The sequence below is a fragment of the Zophobas morio genome, unplaced genomic scaffold (genome assembly GCF_036711695.1).
Source record: "Zophobas morio isolate AGI-343-1 ecotype UQ-CSIRO unplaced genomic scaffold, CSIRO_AGI_Zmor_V1 ptg000038l, whole genome shotgun sequence".
In the NCBI taxonomy this organism is placed as follows: domain Eukaryota; kingdom Metazoa; phylum Arthropoda; class Insecta; order Coleoptera; family Tenebrionidae; genus Zophobas; species Zophobas morio.
In genome coordinates this window covers 483,438-497,309 of record NW_026972143.1, presented here as the reverse complement: position 1 = coordinate 497,309, position 13,872 = coordinate 483,438, and the positions used below count along the sequence as shown (strand labels likewise).

The 13,872-nt window shown below is 33.5% G+C and overlaps 2 protein-coding genes across 6 annotated transcripts in view; one reads left to right on the top strand and one right to left on the bottom strand.

Annotated features, from left to right (window-relative positions):
- LOC135139893 (GTPase-activating protein CdGAPr) overlaps positions 1 to 13,872 on the bottom strand; it is a 78,210-nt gene that overhangs the window by 15,471 nt on the left and 48,867 nt on the right. For all 3 annotated transcript variants that reach the window (XM_064070256.1, XM_064070254.1, XM_064070255.1), the window contains exons 7-9: positions 3,802 to 3,957; positions 3,590 to 3,752; positions 3,058 to 3,337 (exon numbers count right to left, since the gene is read on the bottom strand). In XM_064070256.1, coding sequence (XP_063926326.1) covers positions 3,058 to 3,337; positions 3,590 to 3,752; positions 3,802 to 3,957 — 599 coding nt within the window. The remainder of the gene's footprint in view (positions 1 to 3,057; positions 3,338 to 3,589; positions 3,753 to 3,801; positions 3,958 to 13,872) is intronic.
- Positions 4,283 to 7,951, top strand: LOC135140215 (cell surface glycoprotein 1-like). Of its 3 annotated transcripts, none has more exons than XM_064070667.1 (3): positions 4,283 to 4,428; positions 4,527 to 5,003; positions 5,262 to 7,951. In XM_064070667.1, the coding sequence occupies exons 1-3, from the start codon at positions 4,362 to 4,364 to the stop codon at positions 7,916 to 7,918; spliced, it is 3,201 nt and encodes a 1,066-aa protein (XP_063926737.1). In that variant the 5' UTR covers positions 4,283 to 4,361; the 3' UTR covers positions 7,919 to 7,951. The 3 variants fall into 3 exon arrangements, with proteins under 3 accessions (XP_063926737.1, XP_063926736.1, XP_063926735.1); XM_064070666.1 differs by having other exon boundaries at positions 4,527 to 6,933; positions 7,144 to 7,951; XM_064070665.1 differs by having other exon boundaries at positions 4,527 to 7,951.

Genomic DNA, 13,872 nt, shown 5'->3' with positions numbered 1-13,872 from the left:
AATTCTAACCCCACTTTTATACATACACTTTATTGTTTTTCTCATTTTCAGGTTTGGAAATCTTTCAAAATGTCAAAAATAAATATATTGTTTGATAATTTCTGACATCGTTTTCATATCGTTTTTTTTTATTTTGGATCTTGCATTAATGTCGCATTTTTAATCTACAAACTTCACCTTAAAGTAAAGTCCGTTTTACCCTGCGCAGACCCTTTTTACAAAACTAATTTTTCGTGTAGTGTCCCTATATAAAATTTCATCGTCAGAGTTGGTAATACTGTTTCGAAAATTCGAACCAAAACCGTTTCCAGACAGCTTAAGTCGCTTTTACACAGCTGAATTTATATAAATCTTGTTTATAATTTAATAAACTTCAAGCACTTTTAAATGTCAAATATTGACACATTGCGAACTGAACCTATTTTTTATTTTAGGATTGGCAACACTTCAAAATGTCAAAAAGAAACAAACTTTTCAATAATTCTAACCCCACTTTTATACAAACATTTTATTGTTTTTCTCATTTTCAGGTTTGGAAATCTTTCAAAATGTCAGAAATAAATATATTGTTTCATAATTTCTGACATCGTTTTCATATCTTTTTTTTTTATTTTGGATCTTGCACTAAGGTCGCATTTTTAATCTACAAAATTCACCTTAAAGTAAAGGCCGTTTTACACTGCGCAGGCCCTTTTTACAAAGCTAATTTTTCGTGTTGTCCCTATATAAAATTTCATCTTCAGAGTTGGTAATACTGTTTCAAAAATTCGAACTAAAACCGTTTCCAGACAGCTTAAGTCGCTTTTACACAGCTGAATTTATACAAATCTTGTTGGTAACTTAACAAACTTCAAGCACTTTTAAATGTCAAATATTGACACATTGAGAACTAAACATATTTTTTTTATTTTTTAATTTTAGGATTGGTAACACTTCAAAATGTCAAAAAGAAACAAACTTTTCAACAATTCTAACCCCACTTTTATACATACACTTTATTGTTTTTCTCATTTTCAGGTTTGGAAATCTTTCAAAATGTCAAAAATAAATATATTGTTTCATAATTTCTGACATCGTTTTCATATCGTTTTTTTTTATTTTGGATCTTGCACTAAAGTCGCATTTTTAATCTACAAACTTCACCTTAAAGTAAAGTCCGTTTTACCCTGCGCAGACCCTTTTTACAAAACTAATTTTTCGTGTAGTGTCCCTATATAAAATTTCATCGTCAGAGTTGGTAATACTGTTTCGAAAATTCGAACCAAAACCGTTTCCAGACAGCTTAAGTCGCTTTTACACAGCTGAATTTATATAAATCTTGTTTATAATTTAATAAACTTCAAGCACTTTTAAATGTCAAATATTGACACATTGCGAACTGAACCTATTTTTTATTTTAGGATTGGCAACACTTCAAAATGTCAAAAAGAAACAAACTTTTCAATAATTCTAACCCCACTTTTATACAAACATTTTATTGTTTTTCTCATTTTCAGGTTTGGAAATCTTTCAAAATGTCAGAAATAAATATATTGTTTCATAATTTCTGACATCGTTTTCATATCTTTTTTTTTTATTTTGGATCTTGCACTAAGGTCGCATTTTTAATCTACAAAATTCACCTTAAAGTAAAGGCCGTTTTACACTGCGCAGGCCCTTTTTACAAAGCTAATTTTTCGTGTTGTCCCTATATAAAATTTCATCTTCAGAGTTGGTAATACTGTTTCAAAAATTCGAACTAAAACCGTTTCCAGACAGCTTAAGTCGCTTTTACACAGCTGAATTTATACAAATCTTGTTGGTAACTTAACAAACTTCAAGCACTTTTAAATGTCAAATATTGACACATTGAGAACTCAACATATTTTTTTTATTTTTTAATTTTAGGATTTGTAACACTTCAAAATGTCAAAAAGAAACAAACTTTTCAATAATTCTAACGCCACTTTTATACAAACATTTTATTGATTTTCTCATTTTCAGGTTTGGAAATCTTTCAAAATGTCAAAAATAAATATATTGTTTCATAATTTCTGACACCGTTTTCATATCTTTTTTTTTTATTTTGTATTTTGCACTAAGTTCGCATTTTTAATCTACAAAATTCACCTTAAAGTAAAGCCCGTTTTACACTGCGCAGATCCTTTTTACAAAGCTAATTTTTTGTGTAGTGTTCCTATATAAAATGTCATCTTCAGAGTTGGTAACACTGTTTCGACAATTGGAACTAAAACCGTTTCCAGACAGCTTAAGTCGCTTTTACACAGCTGAATTTATACAAATCTTGTTGGTAACTTAACAAACTTCAAGCACTTTTAAATGTCAAATATTGACACATTGAGAACTAAACATGTTTTTTTATTTTTTAATTTTAGGATTGGCAACACTTCAAAATGTCAAAAAGAAACAAACTTTTCAATAATTCTAACCCCACTTCAAAATGTCAAAACTAAATATATTGTTTCATAATTTCTGACATCGTTTTCATATCTTTTTTTTTTTATTTTGGATCTTGCACTAAGGTCGCATTTTTAATCTACAAAATTCACCTTAAAGTAAAGCCCGTTTTACACTGCGCAGACCCTTTTTACAAAGCTAATTTTTCGTGTATTGACCATACTTTTTTTTGACATAAATATTAGGTTATCCTAAAACCCGATCCACAATAAACGAAGTCGTTTTTACATAATAAAACCATGTAAACAAATTGATTTTCAGAATTGGTAAACTGTTTTGAAAAATTCCAATTAAAATCCTTTTCACACAAATAATAAGCAGTTTTAAGTGTCAAAAATTGACAAATTATCTTTTTAATTTCGTATGTTGAGAGTTGGCAACGCTTTAAAACATTTTTATAAAATTTGCCTCTTTTTTTCAACGATAAAACTGTCACTTCGGACTAAAATTCACTTTTCCAGAGCCAACTTTTCCTAACCTTTCAAACGTCAACGTCAAAAATGACGTTTCTAAGCCCGTTTTACACCCGCCCAGACCTTTTTCACACCGCCTAAAATTACTAAAACCCGCAGGTGGTGTTCACGCTCCCCCAAAATCTACCTGACGGCAGCTCGATGACCGTATGATACTTCTTCGGCAGATTCTTCGGGCCACCGCCCACCTCGATGTAATTGCACTCCTCATTCTTGCTCAACAAATGCTTGGTCCTCGCCTCCTCCAACGTGATCAACTTCGTCGGCGTCGAGATCGCCAGACTCTTCGGCCGACACTTCTTCGGCGACTGATTATTCTCGACCTCAGCAATCGGAAGATCTAAATTCGGGAGATGGTCGCTGAAGATCAAGTGGGCGTAGCATATTAGGAATTCCGTCACAACCGCCTTGATCAACAGAACAATAAATTACGTGAAATCCTCGTCGAACGATGACAGAAAAAAATAAAACCTTAATCCAGCTTCCTGTCACAGGTTTATCGAGAATAATTGATTGTGAAAGAGATAAGGAGTCGACGTTGGAATGAGGTAAATAATGGGTTCGAAGAAGGCGTGAATCAGTTTATGGTCAGTGCGCGTTGCGCAATAATGACACAAGGAATAATTGGATTTTAACGATTTTTGATAAAAATTACTCACCTGGACTCCCACCCCCTGCAGCGCCGCCACCCCGCCCACCTCCAGCTCGGCGCAACGGAGGAGATTGGGGGCCCACACGATGGCCACGTTCCTGGTGGTCATGCCCGTGTTGGCCCCGTGCTTAGCGACTCGGGCCAGGTGCCTCATGAGATACTCTAGGGTTCTGCGAAAGCCAATCAGCACCGTGTAAATGTAATTTAGGCGCTGCGTACCTATAATGAGGCGGCGGAAGTTTCTGCACTGCCTCGCGCATCTTCAGTAACCTATCGTGGTCGCTCTCCGAGTTCCGGATTGCCGAGTTGCAACCCTGGACCGCGTTCACGAAGCTCTGGTACAGCTGATAGGTGCACAAGGGGTTAGGGAGTTCCCTGGAAGACAATTTGTTACTTAATTCTAACATATAAGAGGCAACTTCCTGTGACAAAACGCCAGTGATTAATGGAAAAATCTTAATTTATAACTTTGCGTCAAAAGTCGAATCCATTCAAAAAGTCATCATAAATCGATTAGTATTGACAAAACTGTATTTAGAAAAAAGATAAACGAATCATAAAGTAATCTCTTAATTGTTGGTTTGAAAGCGTGCGCTGAGTAAATACTATTTCTGCTTTTATCGCGAATTTTATTGTTGGGGGATTATGAACTGATAGCAGGTATTGTGAAGGTATAAAAGGTATCGAGAAACGTTCGGTTGGTACAAGTGAGTGTCGATTTGTTACTATAAGTGCACAAGTGCTGTAGTATAGTAATAGATAAGCGACAAACGATCGCGATGACTAAAGGCTACCGAGCCATCACTGTAGCGGTGTTGTTGGTGGCTTTCCAAATCAGCGGCTTAGGTATGTTTAAAGACAAGTTGCTGTCTTTTCCGGCTGAACTGACCATACATACACCACGTGGTAAAATGAGTTAAAATAACACGCGAATTTGTCCACAGAGGCTGGTGATACCGAAATATGGCCCATTCCGACTGAGTGCCCCGCCGTAGACCCGTTAAACTACACAGTCCATCTTCAGCACGAATCCGACTGCACAAAATTCTACAAATGCGACCACGGCGAACGGGTGCTGTTCGACTGTCCGGACACTCTTCATTTCAACCCAGTTTTGCAAGTTTGTGATTGGCCGGAACAAGCTGGGTGCACGATTGGGCAACAGTCGACTTCTGCGCCGAACCCTGAACCACCAAATAGGGACCCGGAGTGTCCCTGGCCCGATCCTTTAGACCATACGGTTCATTTACCCCACGAAGACGACTGCACGAAATTCTACAAATGTGACAATGGAGTCAAAGTGGAATTCCAATGTAACGATGGTCTCCACTTCAATAAGGAATTGGGGGTTTGTGATTGGGCGTGGAATGCTGGTTGTGACGATTCCTATAAAACTACGACAGCAGCGCCTACTCCTAAGCCTACAAGTAAAGCAACTCCTAAACCAACGCCAAAACCAACGCCCCCACCAAACAAGGACCCAGATTGTCCATGGCCAGATCCATTGAACTACACTGTCCATTTGCCCCATGAAGACGACTGTACCAAATTCTACAAATGTGATAATGGAATCAAGGTAGAATTCGACTGTCCAGATGATCTCCATTTCAATAAAGAATTGGAAGTTTGTGATTGGCCATGGGATGCTGGTTGTGATGATTCCTATAAAACTCCTAAGCCTACAAGTAAACCAACTAAGCCCACAACGCCAAAACCCACGCCCCCACCAAACAAGGACCCAGATTGCCCATGGCCCGACCCATTGAACTACACAGTCCATCTACCACACGAAGACGACTGCACCAAATTCTACAAATGCGACAATGGAATCAAGGTAGAATTCGACTGTCCAGATGATCTCCACTTCAATAAAGAATTGGAAGTTTGTGATTGGCCATGGGATGCTGGTTGTGATGATTCCTATAAAACTCCTAAGCCTACAAGTAAACCAACTAATCCCACAACGCCAAAACCCACGCCCCCACCAAACAAGGACCCAGATTGCCCATGGCCCGACCCATTGAACTACACAGTCCATCTACCACACGAAGACGATTGTACCAAATTCTATAAATGCGACAATGGAATCAAGGTAGAATTCGACTGTCCAGATGATCTCCACTTCAATAAAGAATTGGAAGTTTGTGATTGGCCATGGGATGCTGGTTGTGATGATTCCTATAAAACTCCTAAGCCTACAAGTAAACCAACTAAGCCTACAAATAAACCAACTAAGCCCACAACTCCTAAACCCACGCCCCCACCAAACAAGGACCCAGATTGCCCATGGCCCGACCCATTGAACTACACAGTCCACCTACCACACGAAGACGATTGTACCAAATTCTACAAATGCGACAATGGAATCAAGGTAGAATTCGACTGTCCAGATGATCTCCACTTCAATAAAGAATTGGAAGTTTGTGATTGGCCATGGGATGCTGGTTGTGATGATTCCTATAAAACTCCTAAGCCTACAAGTAAACCAACTAAGCCTACAAATAAACCAACTAAGCCCACAACTCCTAAACCCACGCCCCCACCAAACAAGGACCCAGATTGCCCATGGCCCGACCCATTGAACTACACAGTCCATCTACCACACGAAGACGATTGTACCAAATTCTACAAATGCGACAATGGAGTCAAGGTAGAATTCGACTGTCCAGATGATCTCCACTTCAATAAAGAATTGGAAGTTTGTGATTGGCCATGGGATGCTGGTTGTGATGATTCCTATAAAACTCCTAAGCCTACAAGTAAACCAACTAAGCCTACAAATAAACCAACTAAGCCCACAACTCCTAAACCCACGCCCCCACCAAACAAGGACCCAGATTGCCCATGGCCCGACCCATTGAACTACACAGTCCACCTACCACACGAAGACGATTGTACCAAATTCTACAAATGCGACAATGGAATCAAGGTAGAATTCGACTGTCCAGATGATCTCCACTTCAATAAAGAATTGGAAGTTTGTGATTGGCCATGGGATGCTGGTTGTGATGATTCCTATAAAACTCCTAAGCCTACAAGTAAACCAACTAAGCCTACAAATAAACCAACTAAGCCCACAACTCCTAAACCCACGCCCCCACCAAACAAGGACCCAGATTGCCCATGGCCCGACCCATTGAACTACACAGTCCATCTACCACACGAAGACGATTGTACCAAATTCTACAAATGCGACAATGGAGTCAAGGTAGAATTCGACTGTCCAGATGATCTCCACTTCAATAAAGAATTGGAAGTTTGTGATTGGCCATGGGATGCTGGTTGTGATGATTCCTATAAAACTCCTAAGCCTACAAGTAAACCAACTAAGCCCACAACTCCTAAACCAACACCTCCACCAAACAAGGACCCAGATTGTCCATGGCCAGATCCATTGAACTACACAGTCCATTTGCCCCATGAAGACGACTGCACCAAATTCTACAAATGCGACAATGGAATCAAGGTAGAATTCGACTGTCCAGATGATCTACACTTCAATAAAGAATTACAAGTTTGTGATTGGCCATGGGATGCTGGTTGTGATGATTCCTATAAAACTCCTAAGCCTACAAGTAAACCAACTAAGCCTACAAATAAACCAACTAAGCCCACAACTCCTAAACCCACGCCCCCACCAAACAAGGACCCAGATTGCCCATGGCCCGACCCATTGAACTACACAGTCCATCTACCACACGAAGACGATTGTACCAAATTCTATAAATGCGACAATGGAATCAAGGTAGAATTCGACTGTCCAGATGATCTCCACTTCAATAAAGAATTGGAAGTTTGTGATTGGCCATGGGATGCTGGTTGTGATGATTCCTATAAAACTCCTAAGCCTACAAGTAAACCAACTAAGCCTACAAGTAAACCAACTAAGCCCACAACTCCTAAACCAACACCTCCACCAAACAAGGACCCAGATTGTCCATGGCCCGACCCACTGAACTACACAGTCCATCTACCACACGAAGACGACTGCACCAAATTCTACAAATGCGACAATGGAATCAAGGTAGAATTCGACTGTCCAGATGATCTCCACTTCAATAAAGAACTAGAAGTTTGTGATTGGCCATGGGATGCTGGTTGTGACGATTCCTATAAAACCACGACAGCAGCGCCAACGCAACCACCAAACCCCTGTCCCAATGTGGAGTGTCAAGACGCAACCATCTACCTTCCGGTTCTTAGCAACCCACGAAAATATATACGATGTGTTAATGGTAAAGAAGTGGTGGCGACGTGTCCAAGTTCACTGGTTTTCGACCCAAAACTGGCAACGTGTAATTTGGAGCATCTGGTGGAAGCTTTCCCGACCCGTTAGTTACTTAGTTGTAAATAATAATCATGGCTATTATTTATGAGTATTTATTTTTAATCACGATTTTATAATTTTGGTACATGAAATAAACTTTCTTTGAAATTAATAGTAAAAGTTGAGTTAGCCCATCGCAACCATCGGAAAAATAATAATGTTGATACCGCAAATGTGCTTACTCGAGCATTAAAGCAGTAAAACATCTTTATCACTAAAGATGTGTTGTGGTTGGTTGCCTGTAATCTCGTGTCACAAGGGGCGTGTCCGATATCGTTTCGTCCTATCTTAAATACATGGGGAACATCAACGTATTTAGATTCATGTCTATTGTGTAGTTTTTAATTAAAAAAATTATACAATCTGCCCGCAATAAATTAAATACAGACTAAAAGTTGTCGTTTCGAATTCAAGCCAAGTGGCTACAGAATTATGAAAACCCGCAGGGAGGAAGCGGAGAAGTCTAATACCCCTCGCTGCTGGGTGCTGACAATAAAATAAAAAAAAATTGGTCGAAGGTTATTAATCAATATAATAAATTGACTCATTCATTAATTTTTATGAGTCACCCTGTATAAGAAATTTAAAAACTTTTATTGCAATGATAAATAAGAAGTATAGACTCATCATATTTTGAATGGGATTTATTCGGCAAAATTTTGAGATGACGTCATCCATTTTTTGGGAGGGGATAAACGAATAATTTTCGATTTACCATACTTACAAGATTTCACAGCAATCGGTTTTGCACTTTCAAAATTATACTGAAAACTATTGTTATTCAGTTTTGGATTTTTTTCAAAAAAAATCTGTATGTTTAAGGTGAAAATTCGACAGCACAAATTACCTTATTGTATAAAATTAAAAAAAAATTCTTATAAATTTTAGAGATGACGTCATGCCATTGGTGGTGGGACAACTATCGGTCAAGTAGTTTCGGAGATTACTGGTGCAATAAAAATGGATACAGACACCAGACAGACAAACAGATAGACGGACGGAAACGGGAGACAACTTTGTTTCGTACTTTTGAGGTCATATACGTCGAGAAAATATGAATGTGGCAATTCGGCCGATGGACTCGATTACTATACTTCTTTAGTTTGCGCTCGGAACGTAAAAATCTAAAATTTAAGAAATCGAAGAATTAAAAATCGAAATTTGAAAAATCAAAAACTGAAAATTTGAGAAATCGAAACATCAAAACCGGAAAATTGAAAAATTGAAAAACCGAAAAATCCTAAAGTATAAAATAAATTGAAGAAACAGAAAGATGAAAAATCCCTAAATTGAAACATCGAAAAATTGAAAAATCAAAAATCTGAAAAATCGAAAAACTGAAAAACTGAAATATTTAAGTATTAAAAAATGAAAGATTCGGGAGATCAAAAATTTTAAAGGCGTAAAATTGAATGAAGTTTCGAAAAATGTATAATTTAAAAAATTGAAAAATCTAAAAAATTGAAAAAGCCCAAAAGTGAGATGTTGAAAAATTGGAAAATCGAAAAATCCAAAACTGAGAAGTCGAAAAATCGAAAGATCGAGGAATCAAAACGTTAAAAAATTGAAAAAATCTAAAATTTAAAAATTCGAAAAATTGCAAAATCAAAAATTTCAAAAATCGATAAACTGAAAAATCCCTAAACTGAAACATCGAAAAATTGAAAAATCAAAAACATGAAAAATCGAAAAATTGAAAAACTGAAATGTTTAAATAGTAAAAAATGAAAGATTCGGGAGACCAAAAATCCTAAAAGCGTAAAATTGAAAGAAATTTCGAAAACTGTGTTATTTAAAAAATCTAAAAATCAAAAAAACAAAAAATTGAAAAATCTAAAAAAAAAAAGAAAAATTCCAAAAGTGAAATATTGAAAAATCAGAAAATCGAAAAATCGAGAGATCAAGAAATCAAAACGTTAAAAAAGTGAAAAATCAAAAACCTGAAAAATCGAAAACTGAAATATTTAAATATTAAAAGATGACAGATTCAGGAGATCGAAAATCCTAAAAGCATAAAATTGAAAGAAATTTCGAAAAATGTGTAATTCAAAAAATCGAAAAATGGAGAAACCAAAAAAATCGAAAAATCGAAAAATTGAAAAATCCAAAAAGTGAAATATTGAAAAAATGGAAAATCGAAAAATCCAAAACCAAGGAGTCGAAAAATCGAAATATTGAGGAATCAAAACGTTAAAATACTGAAAAAATCTAAAATTTAAAAACTCGAAAAATTGCAAAATTTAAAACTTCAAAAATCGATAAATTGAAAAATCTAAAAGTCTAAGCACAATTGAAGAAACAGAAAGACGAAAAATCCCTAAACTGAAACATCGAAAAATTGAAAAATCAAAAACCTGAAAAATCGAAATATTTAAATATTAAAAAATGAAAGAATAGGGAAATCAAAAATCCTAAAAACATAAAATCAAAGAAATTTCGAAAAATCGAAAAATGGAAAAAACAAAAAAAATCAAAAATCTAAAAAATTGAAAAATCCCAAAAGCGCAATGTTAAAAAACCGAAAAATTGAAATATTAAAAAATGAAAGATTCGGGAGATCAAAAATCTTGAAAGCGTAAAATTAAAAGAAATTTCGAAAAATGTGTAATTTAAAAAATCGAAAAATAGAAAAACCAAAAAAATGAAAAATCGAAAAATTGAAAAATCCAAAAAGTGAAATATTGAAAAAATGGAAAATCGAAAAATCCAAAACCGAGGAGACGAAAAATCGAAAGATTCAGGAATCAAAACGTTAAAAAACTGAAAATATCTAAAATTTAAAAACTCGACAAATTGCAAAATTTAAAATTTCAAAAATCGATAAATTGAAAAATGTAAACGTCTTAGAAAAATTGAAAAAACAGAAAAATGAAAAATTCCCAAAATGAAACATCGAAAAATTGAAAATTCAAAAACCTGAAAAATCGAAAAACTGAAATATTTAAATATTAAAAAAAGAAAGATTCGGGAGATCGAAAATCCTAAAAGCATAAAACTGAAAGAAATTTCGAAAAATGTGTAATTGAAAAAATCGAAAAATGGAAAAACCAAAAAAATCGAAAAATCGAAAAATTCAAAAATCCCAAAAGTGAAGTATTGAAAAAATGGAAAATCGAAAAATCCAAAACCAAGGAGCCGAAAAATCGAAAGATTGAGGAATCAAAACATTAAAAAAGTGAAAAACTCTAAAATTTAAAAACTGGAAAAATTGCAAAATTTAAAATTTCAAAAATCGATAAATTAAAAAATCTAAGTCTAAAAAAAATTGAAAAATCAAAAACCTGAAAATCGAAATATTTAAATATTAAAAAATGAAAGATTCGAGAGATCGAAAATCCTAAAAGCATAAAATTGAAAAATCCCAAAAGTGAAATGTTGAAAAATTGGAAAATCGAAAAATCCAAAACCGAGAAATCGAAAAATCGAAAGATCAAGAAGTCAAAACGTTAAAAAAGTGAAATAACCTAAAATTCAAAAACTCGAAAAATTGCAAAATCTAGAATTTCAAAAATCGATAATTTGAAAAATCTAAAAGTCTAAGAAAAATTGAAAAAAACAGAATGATGAAAAATCCCTAAACTGAAACATTGAAAAATTGAAAAATCAAAAACCTGAAAAATCAAAAAACTGAAATATTTAAATATTAAAAAATGAAAGATTCGGGAGATCAAAAATCCTAAAAGCATAAAATTGAAAGAAATTTCGAAAAATGTGTAATTCAAAAAATCGAAAAATGGAAAAACCAAAAAATTGAAAAATCCCAAAAGTGAAATATTGAAAAAATGGAAAATCGAAAAATCCAAAACCGAGGAGTCGAAAAATCGAAAGATTGAGGAATCAAAACATTAAAAATATGAAAAAAATCTGAAATTTAAAAACTCGAAAAATTGCAAAATTTAAAATTTCAAACATCGAAAAATTGGAAAATCAAAAACCTGAAAAATCGAAATATTTAAATATTAAAAATTGAGAGATTTGGGAAATCAAAAATCCCAAAAACGTAAAATTCAAAGAAATTTCGAAAAATCGAAAAATGGAAAAAACTAAAAAATTTAAAAATCCAAAAAATTGAAATTTAATAAAATGAAAGATTCGGGAGATCAAAAATCCTAAAAGCGTAGAATTAAAAGAAATTTCGAAAAATGTGTAATTTAAAAAATCGAAAAATGGAAAAACCAAAAAAAAAATGAAAAACTGAAAAATCCCAAAAGTGAAGTGTTGGAAAATTGTAAAATTGAAAAATCCGAAACCGAGAAGTCGAAAAATAGAAACAGTGAAAAAATCTCTAATTTAAAAATTCGAAAAATTGCAAAATAGAAAAATCAAAGAAGTGAAAATCGAAAAATCGAAAAATCCAGAAATCTAGAATTTTAAAATTTAAAAAAATTTAAAAATTAAAATTTCGAAAAACTGAAAAATCGAAAATTAAAAAATCGAAGAGAAATTGAAAAATTGAAAACTGAAAAATCCCTAAACTGAAACATTGAAAAATTAGGAAATTGAAAACCTGAAAAATCGAAAAAATTAAAAATTGAAAAAGTCAAAAATTGAAAAACTGAAAAATCTAAAAAACAAGAAGTAGGGAAATCGAAACATCGGAAAGTCGGGAAATCGAGAAATGGGAAAAACGATAAGTGGAAGAACCGATTAATGGAGAAATCGAAAAATCGAAAAATTGAATAATTGAAAAAAAACTAATAATATAAATAACCACAAAATCCTAAAACTAAAATACCGAAAAATTGAGAAACCGAAAATTGAAAAATCGGGAAATCAAAAAATCGGAGAGCCGAAAGAACAAAAAACCGAAGAATTAAATCGAAAAGAAATTCAAGAATTGATAACTGAAAAGTCCCTAAACTGAAACATTGAAAAATTAAGTCATTGAAAATGTGAAATATCGAAGAATTGAAAAACTGAAAAATACAAAAAACAAAAGGTCGAGAAATCCAATGGAAAGTCGGGAAATCGAGAAATGGGAAAAACGATAAGTCGAAAAATCCATTAATCCAGAAATCAAAAAATCGAAAAATTTAAGAATCCGATAATTAAATAATTGAAAAAAAAACGTAGAATCAAATAACCACAAAATCCTAAAATTGAAATATCGAAAAACTGAGAAATCAAAAAATCGAGGAGCCGAAAAAAACCGAAAAATAAAAAATATTGAAAAATTGAAAATTTTAAAACCGAAGAAAAATTGAAGAATTGAAAACTGAAAAATCCCTAAACTGAAACAATGAAAAATTAAGAAATTGAAAATTTGAAAACTTCGAAAAGTCGAAAAATCGAAAAACTGAAAAATCGAAAAAATTAAAAATTGCAAAATTGAAGAATTGAAAAAGTGCAAAATCGAAAAAACAGGAAGTCGGGAAATCGAAAAATCCATTAATCGAGAAATCGAAAAATCGAAAAATTCAAGAATCCAATAATTAAATAATTGAAAAAAAGTAGAATCAAATAACCACAAAACTCCTAAAATTGAAATATCGAAAAACTGAGAAATCAAAAAATCGAGGAGCCGAAAAAACCGAAAAATAAAAAATATTGAAAAATTGAAAATTTTAAAACCGAAGAGAAATTGAAGAATTGAAAACTGAAAAATCTCAAAACTGAAACAATGAAAAATTAAGAAATTGAAAATTTGAGAAATTCGAAAAGTCGAAAAATCGAAAAACTGAAAAATCAAAAAAATAAAAAATTGAAAAACTGAGGAACCAAAAAAGTGAAAAATCGAAAAAACAATAAGTCGGGAAATCGAAACATCATAAAGTCGAGAAATCGAGAAATGGAAAAAACGATAAGTCGAAAGATCCATTAATCGAGAAACCAAAAAATCGAAAAATTCAAGAATCCATAACTGAATAATTGAAAAAAAAATATATAAATAACCACAAAATCCTAAAACTAAAATACCGAAAAATTGAGAAAACCAAAAATTGAAAAATCGGGAAATCAAAAAA